We start from the raw sequence: 13,307 nt of genomic DNA on the forward strand, positions 1-13,307 counted from the left end.
CCGGAGGGCAGCCACGCCAACCGCAACCAACCAGGCGGCGGGCGGCCGCCCTGGGCGCGGGCCAGGGAGGGCGGTGGCGGCGGAGGACGGCGGGCGGTGCCGGCCCCGCAGCAAAGCCGCCGGCGGTGGCGGGGCAAGCGCGGCTTCCCTCGGCCGAAGCGCCGTGACGAACAGCGCGAGGGGGCCGGCCTTTCCCCGTACGCTTTATTACGAGTCCCGAGTGGGACTGCCAGGCCAACCGGCGTATGTTGCTTCTCCCCGTGCTTCCTTTAGCGATCTCGCTTCTGGGGAAAACTATTGGCTCGTAACCGTGGCGGCAGGAGGCCGGCCGCTCCCCTCCGGCCCTCAGCGGCGGCACAGGGCGTCGCGGGGCAGCGCTGTGCCTGCGGGGCGGCCGTCCCAGCCGCCGCTTCATCGCGGCCTGCGGGGTGCCGCGTTTGTCACCGCTCCGGGTTAGCGCGGCCCTTGGCCGTAGCCCCGGGACAGACGAAAGGCAGTGCCTTCTCCGTCACGCCGCGGCGCCGCAGCTCTGCCCTGCGCCGGCACGTGACCGGTAACGCGGGGAGAAGAACGCTCCGCCCACCCGCTGCGCGGCTACGGGCGCTGGGACCCGGCGGCTGCTGCTCACGCAGCGGAGCCGCCCCTTCCAACCCAGGCGGGGAGGTGGCTCCGCTCTGCGCCTGCTCCAGCGCCACCGCCTGGCCCAGGCAGCGGCACCGGCACCGCCGCCGTCAGCGGGGCTGAGCTTGGGCACGCCTCCATCGCCAAAGCGTGCGCGGCCCCTGGGGGGCTGCTTCGCCGGGGGTTCGCTGTCTGCAGGGCCCTGCCGGGATCCCATCGGCGCCGCAGGGGGCTCTGCGAGAGACCGCTCCGCCCACCGCCTATCATGGACGGGGACACGGTGGAGATAGACGGCGGGATCATGGAGGGGGTGAGCGCCAGCGGCGGGCTGGCCTCGCCCTGCCTCGCCCCCGGCAGTGGTGACGGGTCGCGCCGGTAGCGGCCGGGTGGGTGGGACATGCCGTAGCGCCTGACGGGTGCCGTTTCTCCGTGCAGGGCGGGCAGATCTTGCGGGTGTCCACGGCCCTAAGCTGCCTGCTGGGCCTGCCGCTGCGGGTGCGTCGGATCCGCGCCGGGAGGAGCCAGCCCGGCCTCAGGTAACGGCCCTTCCCGCGTCCTCACGTTCGCCCGCCCGCCCGCCCGGGTGCTGTCCCGAGGCGCGGCCGTCCCCGGGCGCGTTCAGCGGGGTCACGTTGCGGCGTGTCCGAGGCCCTCCTGGGCCGGGGCGTAGCTGCGCAAACGCCTTGGCTTGCTTGTGGCTGAAATACTTGACGAACAAAAGCCATGTATTTCCGTTGCTGTAAGAGGGCCTTTTTGTCAGAAAATCCCGGCGGTGGCTCACTTACGTGGAAGGACTGAGAGAGGAGCAACGCTGGGGTGTGAACCGAGCGCCGCGCAGTCTCCTGGCGAGGGAGTGCGGAGCCCTGCGCCCGCTCCCCTCGGCGCCGTTCCGGGCCCCGGCCCTGGCCCTGGCCCCGGCCCTGTCCGGCCGTCGGGGCAGGTGAGGGCGCGGCCCCTGCCGCCGCTTGTCAGTCACCGCAGGCTGACAGAACGTCTCGAAAATATTTTCCCCAGCCTGCGCGATATGAAACGCAAATGCAGTTGAGGTCATGTAGTGCCTCAGGAAAATACGGTTCGCCAAGTGAATAGCATTAAGAACAGTTTACTTCTTTCCTGTTTAAATTACTCTAACAAATGGAAACGCAAGCACAGCAAGACAGATACATAGCGGAACTGTTTGCTTTCTTGTGGCTCTGGCAACCGGTTACTGGCTTGGCTCCAGTTCAGTATTGCCATCGTTATCCCATTGCATTTTTGTCCAAGCATATATCACATCAGGACAAGCAACTGCTTCTGCGTCTCATCTGTCTGTCTGGACCCATTCTAGTGGAAAACACACCAGAATCCTGCAAATTCTGGAATGGCCTGAATGCTGCTCCTTTGGCTCCTGTGAACTCAGGAGAAGTACTGTAGGAACCATATCAAATTTCTGATCCTTGTTTGATATTAAATTTGCAATTGTAGTAGTTGGAGTTTAGCACTTCTTTTAATGTATGTAGTCTACTTGCATGTATCTTTAACTTCATATTGTCACTCGAAGGCCTCAGCATCTGTCTGGATTGGAGATAATTCGAGATCTATGTGAGGGCAAGCTGGAAGGCGGAGAAATTGGCTCAACAGAAATAACCTTTATTCCTGGGAAGATCAAAGGTGGAACCCACATAGCAGATACAAGAACAGCAGGGTATGTCTTTGTACACTGATAATGACTGACCAGTAACCACTCATAACTGCCTTTGGTATCTTGAAAATTATGACAGAAGAAGTTGTGGTAACTTTATCACTAAAGAGCAGGGAAAAAAAGAACATTAATACATGGGTAATGAGCCAAAATCTGTGCTGCCTGAATCACGTATATATGAAAGAACCTTTAGTCTAAGCAGGATAGGTATGAATAAAGTACATGCAAGTGTAATAGTTTTAAAATGATATGTAAGTTGAACACTTGGTTAGTGTTAAGCAAAAATCAGCTGCCCATTTATTTAAAACTTTACCTGTTATTTCTCACGTTACTACATTACATATCAGGTCAAATGCATCAAATTAGATAAATATCTCAAATCTGTGAGATCTGAAATTATCTTCATCATATAGTAAAGTAAATTCTGAGATTTCACTTGCGCATGTAATGGTCCAATATGTAATACTAGTCTTTTGGAACTGGGAATGTATTCTGTCCATGGTTCTTTGCGCTTGTGTTCCTTCTATCCCATATTTCTGTGTTGAGTCCTTTGTTCTTGGAATCTGTTGCAAAACTGAGTAAATGGGTTTAGCTATGGAAGGCTGGTGTGAACAGTTGTTTGGAAGCATAAACCTGGTTAGGCATAAGTTAAAAGTTTCCTTTAAGTTAAGAGAAATATTCTTCTGAGCTGCAATAATATAAACAACTAAGCTGATGCCTTTTACTTAACACAGAAAGGTTTGAGTAAGCAACAATGCAGCAAAATTAGTAATTAAGCACAAGCCAAAAAAAAAAAGAGAAACAATACAGTTCACAAATATTTGGAAGTTGTTTAAGAAAACAAAACCATGTTTTCTTCAGTTCAGTGGTGATTACTGCTTTCACAATTCAAAATGATGCTTGAAACCCCTGTGAGATAACTGTTTTGTTTTGCTGAACACACTTTTGGAAAATTTATTTTGGAAGTTTTTTGTTACCTATGAAATGTGGAGAGATTCAATAATAGAGGGCTCTTGTATCTAAAAGCATATTTTCTATGCCTCTGAATTTTCTTGTGTGCGATGCTGCACAGCTTCTAAGCAGTCTTGTGGTTTTCTAAATATTTTGTTATTAAAGAAGTATTAAAATTGCTTCCTAAGCCTTTTCTGCTTTTATTATCTGCTAGCTAAACCTACAGTTTTCACAGTCCTGTCACTATACTAAGTAAGCTACATTACTTTTATTTCAAACAGGAATATGAAATTATTATATCAATTATTGTGAAACAAAAACCTTCATATTTAGGCTTGCTAAGGACATGAAGTTTAAATTAGTATTTTTTAAGATTAATAAGTTTACTTTATAGACAGTGTTCAAATACTTATGTAAATGCTCTGGAAAGTCACCTGCCTTTGGTGTGTAATGATTCTATGGAATTTATGGATTAGGACTGCACTACATTTGAGTATCTTGTAATTGCTTTCAGGAGTGTGTGTCTGCTGATGCAGGTAGCAATGCCTTGTGTGCTGTTTGCTGCTTCCCCATCAGAACTTCTTTTAAAAGGTGGGACTAATGCCGAGATGGCTCCTCAGATAGACTACACAGTCATGGTAGGGAAAAATTTCTTTGGCTTGGTGCATCTTTCATGCATGTATATGCCATGTAACTCCTGTAATTCTGTTGCTCTTACTGCAAGTTTATTTGTAAATATGGAATTAGGCATGGGAATATAATGCTATTAGTGTACTGTATGTAGAGAGCAAGCAGTGTCTCATGGAATTCCCTGAAACATCAACTAGTCTGTTTACTTTTAGTCACTAAAGAAAATTTCGCTTAAAATATGTTCTTTATTCTATAAGTGCTGTGAATTGTTAAGAATTTCTCTTTCCATATACAGAAAGTGTCATTCAGAATGAAATATGAGGAATGTCAAATAAGCTGGATGGATAAGACTGGCTATCTTTTTTTATATATAAAGTAACTGAAATTTTTGTGTTGAATTTTTTTTTTGTTTGGTTTTTTTTTGAAGACTGCATAAAATAATGGGAAATTATAAATGCAAAATAGATTCACTCTGTGTTTTTATATGTGGTTGTTTTTCAGGTTTTCAAGCCGATAGTTGAGAAGTTCAATTTCATATTTAATTGTGACATAAAAAAGAGGTGCGTTATGGAGATCTATGGCAGAGGCAGGCCTTACTGAACCAGTGTATGAGCACAGAGGCACACACACAAGGTGCTCTCAATCAAGCTGAAGGATGAATTTGTAATACATGAACTAATCTACATTAGCTGCCCCTGTGTGTACTGTCACCATATGGTGAATGTGATATGGTTCTTTCCTGTCTTTTTTTTCATTGCTGAGTCTTCAGCTGCTGTTTAATGTTTCCTATGGGCTACCCCTGAGGGAAGCGCATACTGAACAGGCAGTACATTACTAAGCTTTTTCTGAGGTGCCAGTTATGTTGGTTTTAGGTAGTTAATAAGATGTGTGTTATGAAATAATACTGTTAGAGAACCTAATTCTATTCTAAAGATTTCTAAGGCACACATCAAGAAAATTTGTATGTACAGTAACAGAGAACATAAAAATGTATAATATGTGAAGAGCCTTTTGGCTCTTTTCTTGGTTTCCTTGTGTTTTTTGCGTTTAATTATACCTGATTACTGTTTCTAAATAGGGGCTACTATCCTCAGGGAGGTGGTGAAGTTGTAGTCCAGATGTCACCAGTCAAAGAGTTGAGCCCAGTAAACTTAACGGAACGTGGCACAGTGACAAAGATATATGGAAGAGCATTTGTTGCTGGAGCGCTGCCTATAAAAGTAAGTGCTGGTAATAGTTCTGGTAGTATCCAGCTTCATACATCTATATGAAATTCCATGTCATCTACTTAGCATAGCTCTACTGTTCCTGTATTCTGCAGTCTTTCACATACAAACTAAGTAGCCTTACGTCCTGGTTTTGGCTGGAATAGGGTTAATTATTTTCCTGGTAGTTGGTGTAGTGCTGTGTTTTGGATTTGGGATGAAAATAATGTTGATAACATACTGATGTTTTCAGTTGTTGCTAAGTAATCAAGGACTTTTCAGCTTCTCATGCTGGCCTGCCTGGTGCACGGGAAGCTGGGAGGGGACACAGCTGGGACAGCTGACCCAAACCAGCCAAAGGGATATTCCATACCATATGACGTCATGCTCAGTACATAAGCTGGGGGAGTTGGCCTGGGGGGGCTCAGTGATCACTGCTTAGGAGTGGGCTGGGTATCAGTCATTGGGTGGTGAGCAACTGCATTGTACATCACTTATTTTATCTATTATTATTTCCTCCTTTGCTTTCCTATTAAACTGTGTTTATCTCAACCCACAAGTTTTACTTTATTTTTTCACTCTCCCCCCCATCCCCACCCTGAGGGGGGGAGTAGGGAGGGGAAGAAGTGAGCGAGAGGCTGCGTGGTTCAAGCCAGCTGGAGTTAAACCACAACGCTTTATTGAATGGTTTAAATTATTCAGGCTGTAGAATAGAATTTTGGACATTTCTAAAATGTATTTATTGCATAGCAATATGGTAACAGCTAAAACAGGAAATGAGAACAATATCCTTGATATCCGTCATATGACTGTTCAAAAGTCTTTAGCATATGTTGATGGGTATCATATCTGATTTATGTATCATTCATATATATGTGGATTATTTTAAATCTGAAATCATAGCCCTCGTTCATGGATTTATGGGTAAACTATGGTTCACTGTAATAGACAGAGGTCAGGCTACACCAGATTTTTCAACCATTGCTAAGGCTATTAGACAGAACAAGTTAAGGGTATTTTTACCCAGAGAGAAATTTGGGCCTTTGTACCCCCTTCTTTCTACTATTCCTATCCTGTCTGTGTTTGCATGAGTGGTGGAATCTCTTTAAGGGTCCTTGTCACACACAGGCTAGGAATTCGTAGAGAAACGAAGAGGAGAAACTGAATTACTTTCTGAAGAGCTGTGGACTGCTGGTTTTGGTCTTAAAACCTCCAAACCTATGAATAATGGCTATGATTGGATCACAAGGATGGGATAAACCTCATCTGCCCCGCACATGCCTGTGATTTAGGATTGTTGTTCTGTATATTATGTCTTATAGAGTATATCTTGTACATAATAATTGTGGGGTGTTTTGTTTGTTATTTTTTTACAATCTAATGTCTTGAGACGATCAAGATTAAAATCAAAACTTTCTTCCTATGAATGGAAAAAAGTTCTTGAATTTCTATTGATATTAAAGCTTTTACATACATCACTATAATTGTCATTTGTTCAGCATTTAATATGACCTTAACTTTGTGGGAAAATTATTGGAAGAGATGGTGTTGGGTGCTTGCTTGTAGGGGAGCAATCCTATGTTTTTCTAGTTGATAAAGCAGTCCCTTTTTCAGGGATTCACTGTAATAATTAGACTTATGAGGAAAAAGTATTACCATAGTAACATAATTTAATTAATGTTTTTACCTCTTATTTTGTTAGCTGGCAAAAGACATGGCAGCAGCAGCAGTGAGATGCATCAGAAAAGAAATCAGAGATCTTTACATTAACATTCAGCCTGTTCGAGAACCTGATGATCAAGCCTTTGGGACTGGAAGTGGAATAATGTAAGATGAGCCCAAACTTTCTATTGATGCCTGTAACCTTGCTGGTTGATTAGCTAGACCTTGATTACATACCTGATGAGTAAAGTCTAATGTGAGTGATTTTGTTGTTGATTCATTTTTTTCTGCTTAGCATTGTTGCAGAGACTTCAACAGGTTGTTTGTTAGCTGGGTCATCACTTGGCAAGAGAGGTGAGAGTTCCGTGAGTTCTATCCTCTTTCAGATGTAACTTAATGTTCTGTTAACAAATAGGAATCTGAAGTATAATCTATTCAAAGATCTGATGCTTTGACTGTTGCATTTTTAAATGAATGTTGTTTAGTAATAAAGGACAGTGGAAATGAGCAGATTTTAAACGTAGTAAATGGAATCTCACACTTTGTACCAAACTGCTTGTGCATAGTGACAAAAATTACAAAATTACTAAACTCATCTTTTATCAGAATGGATTGTTAAGGATCACTGAGTTGAAAATGCTTCTGGACTTTAAGAACATACAGTCTTCGTGATTTACCTGTGAAGTATTTGTTTAACAGTGAATCTAGATATGTATCTAGATTAAAAGGAATAGAAGTGATTTTGGTTTTAAATGGGTTGAATAAAAAGCTTCTCTAACTCATTGGGGCTACTTTCTTTCCACTGCTTAGGAAATATGAACTATACGCCATCATAAGATGGGAGCGATTTTTTAAGCAGGCATTTGAGGCAAGAGCTTGGAAATACGGTTTAATAAATTGACCATTTCTTGATTTATTTTTTTTCCTTTTGTATTTTTAAAAGATTAAATAATAATTGGCAGCATCCTAATCTATATTTCTCTGTTAGGAAAGAATTCTGACAAGGTTGGCATTGAAGCAGCTGAGATACTGCTTAGGAATCTTAAACATGGTGGAACGGTGGATGATTCTCTGCAAGACCAAGTAAGACTCCTGTATGTGTTTACATGAAGTAGAAGTAGCAAAAACATGCATGTATGTATTACTTGCAAAGAATGTAAATCTGAACAGGGAAAGAATGAGATGTAGATTTCAAAGTTAGACTGTATCTCCACAGGTTGGTGTGACTTTACATAATTGTTTGATGATTGGAAGTTTTAAGAGGTTTCTGGCTGTGGTCACAACATCACTAGGATTAGCAAATCATATACATTTTTTAGGAACCACACATGCTCCTGGCTTTGCACCAACACCCTTAAATTTACCCTTCCTGTAAATCTTAGTAGATATGGAAGAAAGAGGTAGGAATTTGCTTCTATTCGGCACTCAGTGTACTGGAGTAAAAATAGCTCCCTAGTTGAAGGATGATACTAAGTGAAGCTATTAGAGAGCAGAATATCTAGGAGGTTCTCCTGTTTGTCTTGCTCACCTAATTTCGTTTGAGAGTGAAGACCCTCCACTATCTTATTTTCAATAATGCAGCCTGGTAAGAATCTTAGGCTATTCTAGATAGGATGACATTACCTCTTAGCTGTAAACACTGAAACACACATTACTATTATGTTGTATAATAGCAAGTATTTAGGTCTTGGACTGATCCTACTTTTTCCGAAGAACACGCAGTACGATTTGTGGAAACATGCCACAGCTAGATTCAGTGTGTATGGGAACTGCTCAGAGTTACCTGACGCTTTACGGAGTACTTGTCATGGTGATGTTTGTAAATGAGATTTTTTTTTTTTTTTTAAATATCTGTCTGGCTAATATGTGATGAGAAAGTGTTTGAACTGAAAAACCTCTTCCTGAGTTTTTCTCTCTATAAAGGTAATCTACCAATCTGGTGTCTGATGTGACTTTGAGGAATTTCAGGGCAGGAGGGTGGGGGAGAGCAAAGGTAAGTGGGTTAACAGCAATTCAGTGGCAAACTCTGCTGTGGAAAAGTAGCAGCCATTCTGTAATAGGCATTACAGTAGTAATTTCCAAGCTTCCTGAGCCTTGCTTGGATCACTCTTAACACTCAGCATCATGAACTTTTATGAAACTTGGCAGACCATATTTTTACATGTATGGACATTTTGCATGTTTTTCCTGCACTGTTTTATTTTTGTTTGTTTGTTTTAAATCAAGAAGTTCCTACGATCTGAAGAGTTACTTAATAATTACTTCCCCTGCCTTTCAGCTGATCATTTTTATGGCGCTAGCAAACGGGGTGTCTAGAGTGAAAAGTGGACCAATTACACTTCATACTCAAACGGCTATACACTTTGCAGAGCAGCTGACGAAGGTGAGTCCAGAAGTTCAGAAAGTTTTACCTATCAGTTGTCATCCAGTAACTAGGCAGTGTACAGTCTGGCAGGCATCGTGAACTGAACTTGATCATGGAGGACAAGCATTGATAAAATTATTGCTACAATATTTGTATTGGAGTTCACCTGTAGAAAGTGAACATACTTTAAATGCCTTTAGAATGGTTAGATACTTTTACCACCTTTATTTAAATATTTTTTAATTAAATCAGTCAAAGCTCTAATATACATAAACATATGGCAATACAATTACTGGACATCAGATACTGAATATTTAAACTTGTGTATATTTATAACTTAATTAGTGGTATATTTCTAATCCATTTTAGGCCAAATTTACTGTGACAAAATCGGAAGAGGAAGATCCTAGTAAAGATACCTACATCATTGAATGCCAAGGAATGGGGATGATAAACCCAAACTTATAGCAAGCTGACAAAAGCAAAATTAAGCGTACCTCAGTGATGTATTGTACTACATTTCAGTGGATGTATAATAAGCATGTGAACAGGAGGAGCCTTCTGTCACATCTGAGTGATTTAACTTCAAGGATGATGTCGAGTTTTTCCTTGGTGTGCTGAGAATCTGTGGTGTGAAAAGTGGAAACTTTTTTTTTTTCTTTTTTTTTTTTTTTTACTATTAGCAGCGAAATGAGTACAGACAGGACAGCAAATGGAATACATTGTATGTAATTGAGAGCTTCAATTAGAAGCTTTGAAAATTCAGATTCACCAAAGTAGAAAGTAACTATTTCAGTTTAAAAAAAATACTGATACATTCTTTCCTGTTTAAAAAAAATGTAACTTTTATTCATTGGGAACCTTTGTTAAGAGGTATATGGAATGAAGTGCACCATCAAATCTTTATCACTGTTCTTCCTTAACCATTTTGTTTAAATTGTGCATGGGGAAGTAATAAAGCAATTTCACCATATGAAAGCCTAGTATTTATGTTTGCTGTTATCTCAGCAGGTTGTGTTAGTGGGAGATGGATACAAAGTAACTTTTCAGAAGCATAATTTCTTTCTCTTCCTACAGAAAGAACACTCCATGCATAAAATAATCTTCTTTCAAATCTTCTCTTTTCATCTGTTTTAAAAAACCTGCTCAGGCAAACTAAAACAATTACTTCCCAAACACAAAATATTAACTTCATGATATGATTTGATTTTCTATCTGCAGTTGTCCTTATTAGCCTACTAACTGGGTCTACATTTTCACCAAGTTGTTGTTGTAAGGGAGTACTTGATGTCAGCTGAGATTAGGGAGCTGTTGGACACATATATATACACACACAGATACATGTACGTACACTGAGCACTGCGTATTATTTAGGCATATGAAATCCAGCTGTGTTATCCCCCCATCTGTGGATTAGGTAAGGTAGACCCTCTGCCAATCTGGCCTTAATCATGCTGCGAAAGCTTTTTCTGAAGCAAAAGGAAGATAAAAGGAAAGATAGGGCATAATTTGTTTTGCATATGAAGACATGAATCACAGAGTTGGAATCACTTAACTGAAACTATATAAATGTACTCTGGAAGCTTGAATCGATTTCCAGGTTTTCCACAGCCCAGTCTGTAGCCTTTGCTCTAAGATATTTTTTTCCTCAGTTCTTACTATTGAACCTAATTACTATTGAACAGCTAGAGATGTAACTTGAAGTATTGTTTGTCTTTCTCATGAAGATAGTTGTGTTAATGTGCATTTCTAACACAAAAAAAATTCTTTTGCTGATATACAAAAACATTCACCAACTATCTACTTAACAACATCGTTCTTCTTAGAGTTCTTCCCCTTGCCCCACCTGAAAACTAGCGCAAAAGAATAGGATGCTATTAATTCCTGACTAAGAATTCTTCTTCTCTAATACTGGAATGGTCTGAGGGGGGCAGTAGATACCTGCCGGAGTACATCTGTAACATGGACACTCGACTGCCGTTGAAGAGCACCTCTCTCGAATTACTTGTCTGTGCTGCTAATGATTTTCAGTGTTTCCTTCTGGAAAAACTCTGAAGGTATTTTTCAAAAACGCTTGAAAGAAGGCCCCTCAAAGATTTGTCTGTGCTTAAGAAAACAAGCTCTCGTAAACCACATTTGAATGGATCTTTACCTGTTTCCACAATTCAAAAAATTAATATATTTGACTAATTTAACTTCTAATGGAGAGATTCCTGCTGAAGGGATGGCTGGGTGTAATTTAATTCAACCTCTTGATCAAAGCATCACTAACTTAATTTATATCAGGTTGATTAGAGGCTTGTCCAGTCAGGTGTTGAAAATTTTCAAAGATGGAGGTTCTTCTATTTTCTGGGCAACCTGTTAGAGCTTAACCACTCACAGAACTGATACATAACGTGAGCAGGCAAAAGGGTTAGGCTTTTCATTTGTTTAGTTTTTATGGGTTTTGTTTGTTCATTTCTTAGAGCTGACGGTCTGCTTCTTAAATGGAAGTTACTCCTTGCTACAGGGAATATATTGGGAAGGTGAGCTTAGCAATATACCAGTTCTTTGCTATTTATTCAGAAGAAAACGTGGCAGAAGAAAATTGTGTAATCGCTTCCACCTTACTCTGAAGATTTCTGGTATGTGGGAAATACTCAGGTTGCTCTAGCAGCTAAGAACAAGGAAACTTCAGTAAGCCCTAGAACTAAGATGATAAAACCAAAAATTTATTACAAATAGTTATATATCCTTGCTGAAAATTAATTCAGAAAAGCATGTTGAATACAGTTTGTAACCTACGTAGCTGAAGTATTCCTTTTTGTTACCTTTGAAGTTCAACTGTTGGATTCTCTGTGATTTAACATCTTTTTACCAATAGCTAGTCAAGCAACTTTCACAGAATACAGGCAATTAAATTTATCTTTTACTATGCAATTTCAATATTTGTAGAAATTATGCTCCTTGAGAAATAATAAAATTTACATTCTTTGTGCTGTTATTCAAAGTAAGCTAACATTTTGTACAGCTTTATAAATTACAATCCAGAACTAATGCCTTCCCATTAGGTTTTAAAATCTCTGAGTGCCCCATACACTTGGTCTTCTTGCCCTGTAATCACTGCTTCACTTCAGCAATCAAATAAGAATGACCCACTTTCTTGCCTAATAGATTCTTTGTGGACTGTAAGTGTACTTAGAAGTTAATGCCTAAATAGTTTGAAGACTAAATAAATCCGCATAACTGGCTCCTGTCATATTAAGAAAACCTTATGAATAAAAGCACAGCTAAATGAAATCTTTTAAATTTAGGCAGACTTTTATATATTTGTGCTCATATATATACTGCTTTATGTATGAAAAGTAGGATAAGCTTGAGTATGATTTTGCATTGGGTCTCAAGGGCTGACTGGAGTACCTTTTCATAGCTTTTTAGTTGCTTTTCTTTGCTTCTGAAAAGCCATGCCAGTTTGCACACCTGAGATGTTGTCTGCAGTGCTACAGAAAATTTTCCCACACTCACAAATGCCCAAGGCTGTCTTGGAACAATTGCAGAAAAGAAGAAGAGCTAGCAAAACCTTGAGAGAACTATCTCACCTCAGAATTTCTAGCTCTGCACAACACTTCCTGAAATCAGGTCTATAACTAAATGCTCAGCCAACATACTTAACAAAGATTAACAGAACCCAGGTTACTGGAAAAAAATCTCCTAATAAATGTCTAATACATAGCAGCTCAGCAATACTGACAACAATTGCTGCACCACCCTGCTCTCCATAAGCCTGTTAAAAAGAGCAGCTGGTCATTAATACCTGGCAGTCCTTGGCGGCTTCCTTGTAGGCCCGTTCAAGTGTCCAGCCCTCTCTTCTTGTGGCATGACCACCGGGGCCACCACCGGATAGGTAAGAGGGCTGACGTGCTGGTCTACATCTGCTCACCTTTGCCAGTGTAATGGCTGTCCGCTTATGTCATCCCTGCAGGGTTTCTTTCATCGAAGGAACATGCTGCTGATTTCACCAGGCTTTACACACAACCTTTTTCATCTTGGGGATTAGAAAATCTCTAGGTGGGAGACATCTACAAGAGATTTGACTCTTCAGTAGGATTAAATTCCCAAAACAATTTTTACTCCCTGCTACACATGCACACACACATATACACATACATAATGTTATTACTCAGGCCGAATTCACATCTTGTCACCTCATGGT

The 13,307-nt window shown here is 41.2% G+C and overlaps 1 protein-coding gene across 1 annotated transcript; it reads left to right on the forward strand.

Moving 5' to 3' along the window:
• The first annotated feature begins 628 nt into the window (after positions 1 to 628).
• RTCA (RNA 3'-terminal phosphate cyclase) lies at positions 629 to 12,298 on the forward strand. The gene is made up of 11 exons (XM_075425024.1): positions 629 to 931; positions 1,057 to 1,157; positions 2,162 to 2,305; positions 3,768 to 3,891; positions 4,385 to 4,443; positions 4,962 to 5,103; positions 6,791 to 6,915; positions 7,046 to 7,104; positions 7,739 to 7,833; positions 9,029 to 9,133; positions 9,485 to 12,298. The coding sequence occupies exons 1-11, from the start codon at positions 887 to 889 to the stop codon at positions 9,581 to 9,583; spliced, it is 1,098 nt and encodes a 365-aa protein (XP_075281139.1). The 5' UTR covers positions 629 to 886; the 3' UTR covers positions 9,584 to 12,298.
• The last annotated feature ends 1,009 nt before the right edge of the window (positions 12,299 to 13,307 follow it).

This window comes from Opisthocomus hoazin, chromosome 6 (assembly GCF_030867145.1).
Source record: "Opisthocomus hoazin isolate bOpiHoa1 chromosome 6, bOpiHoa1.hap1, whole genome shotgun sequence".
NCBI classification, from domain to species: Eukaryota; Metazoa; Chordata; class Aves; order Opisthocomiformes; family Opisthocomidae; genus Opisthocomus; species Opisthocomus hoazin.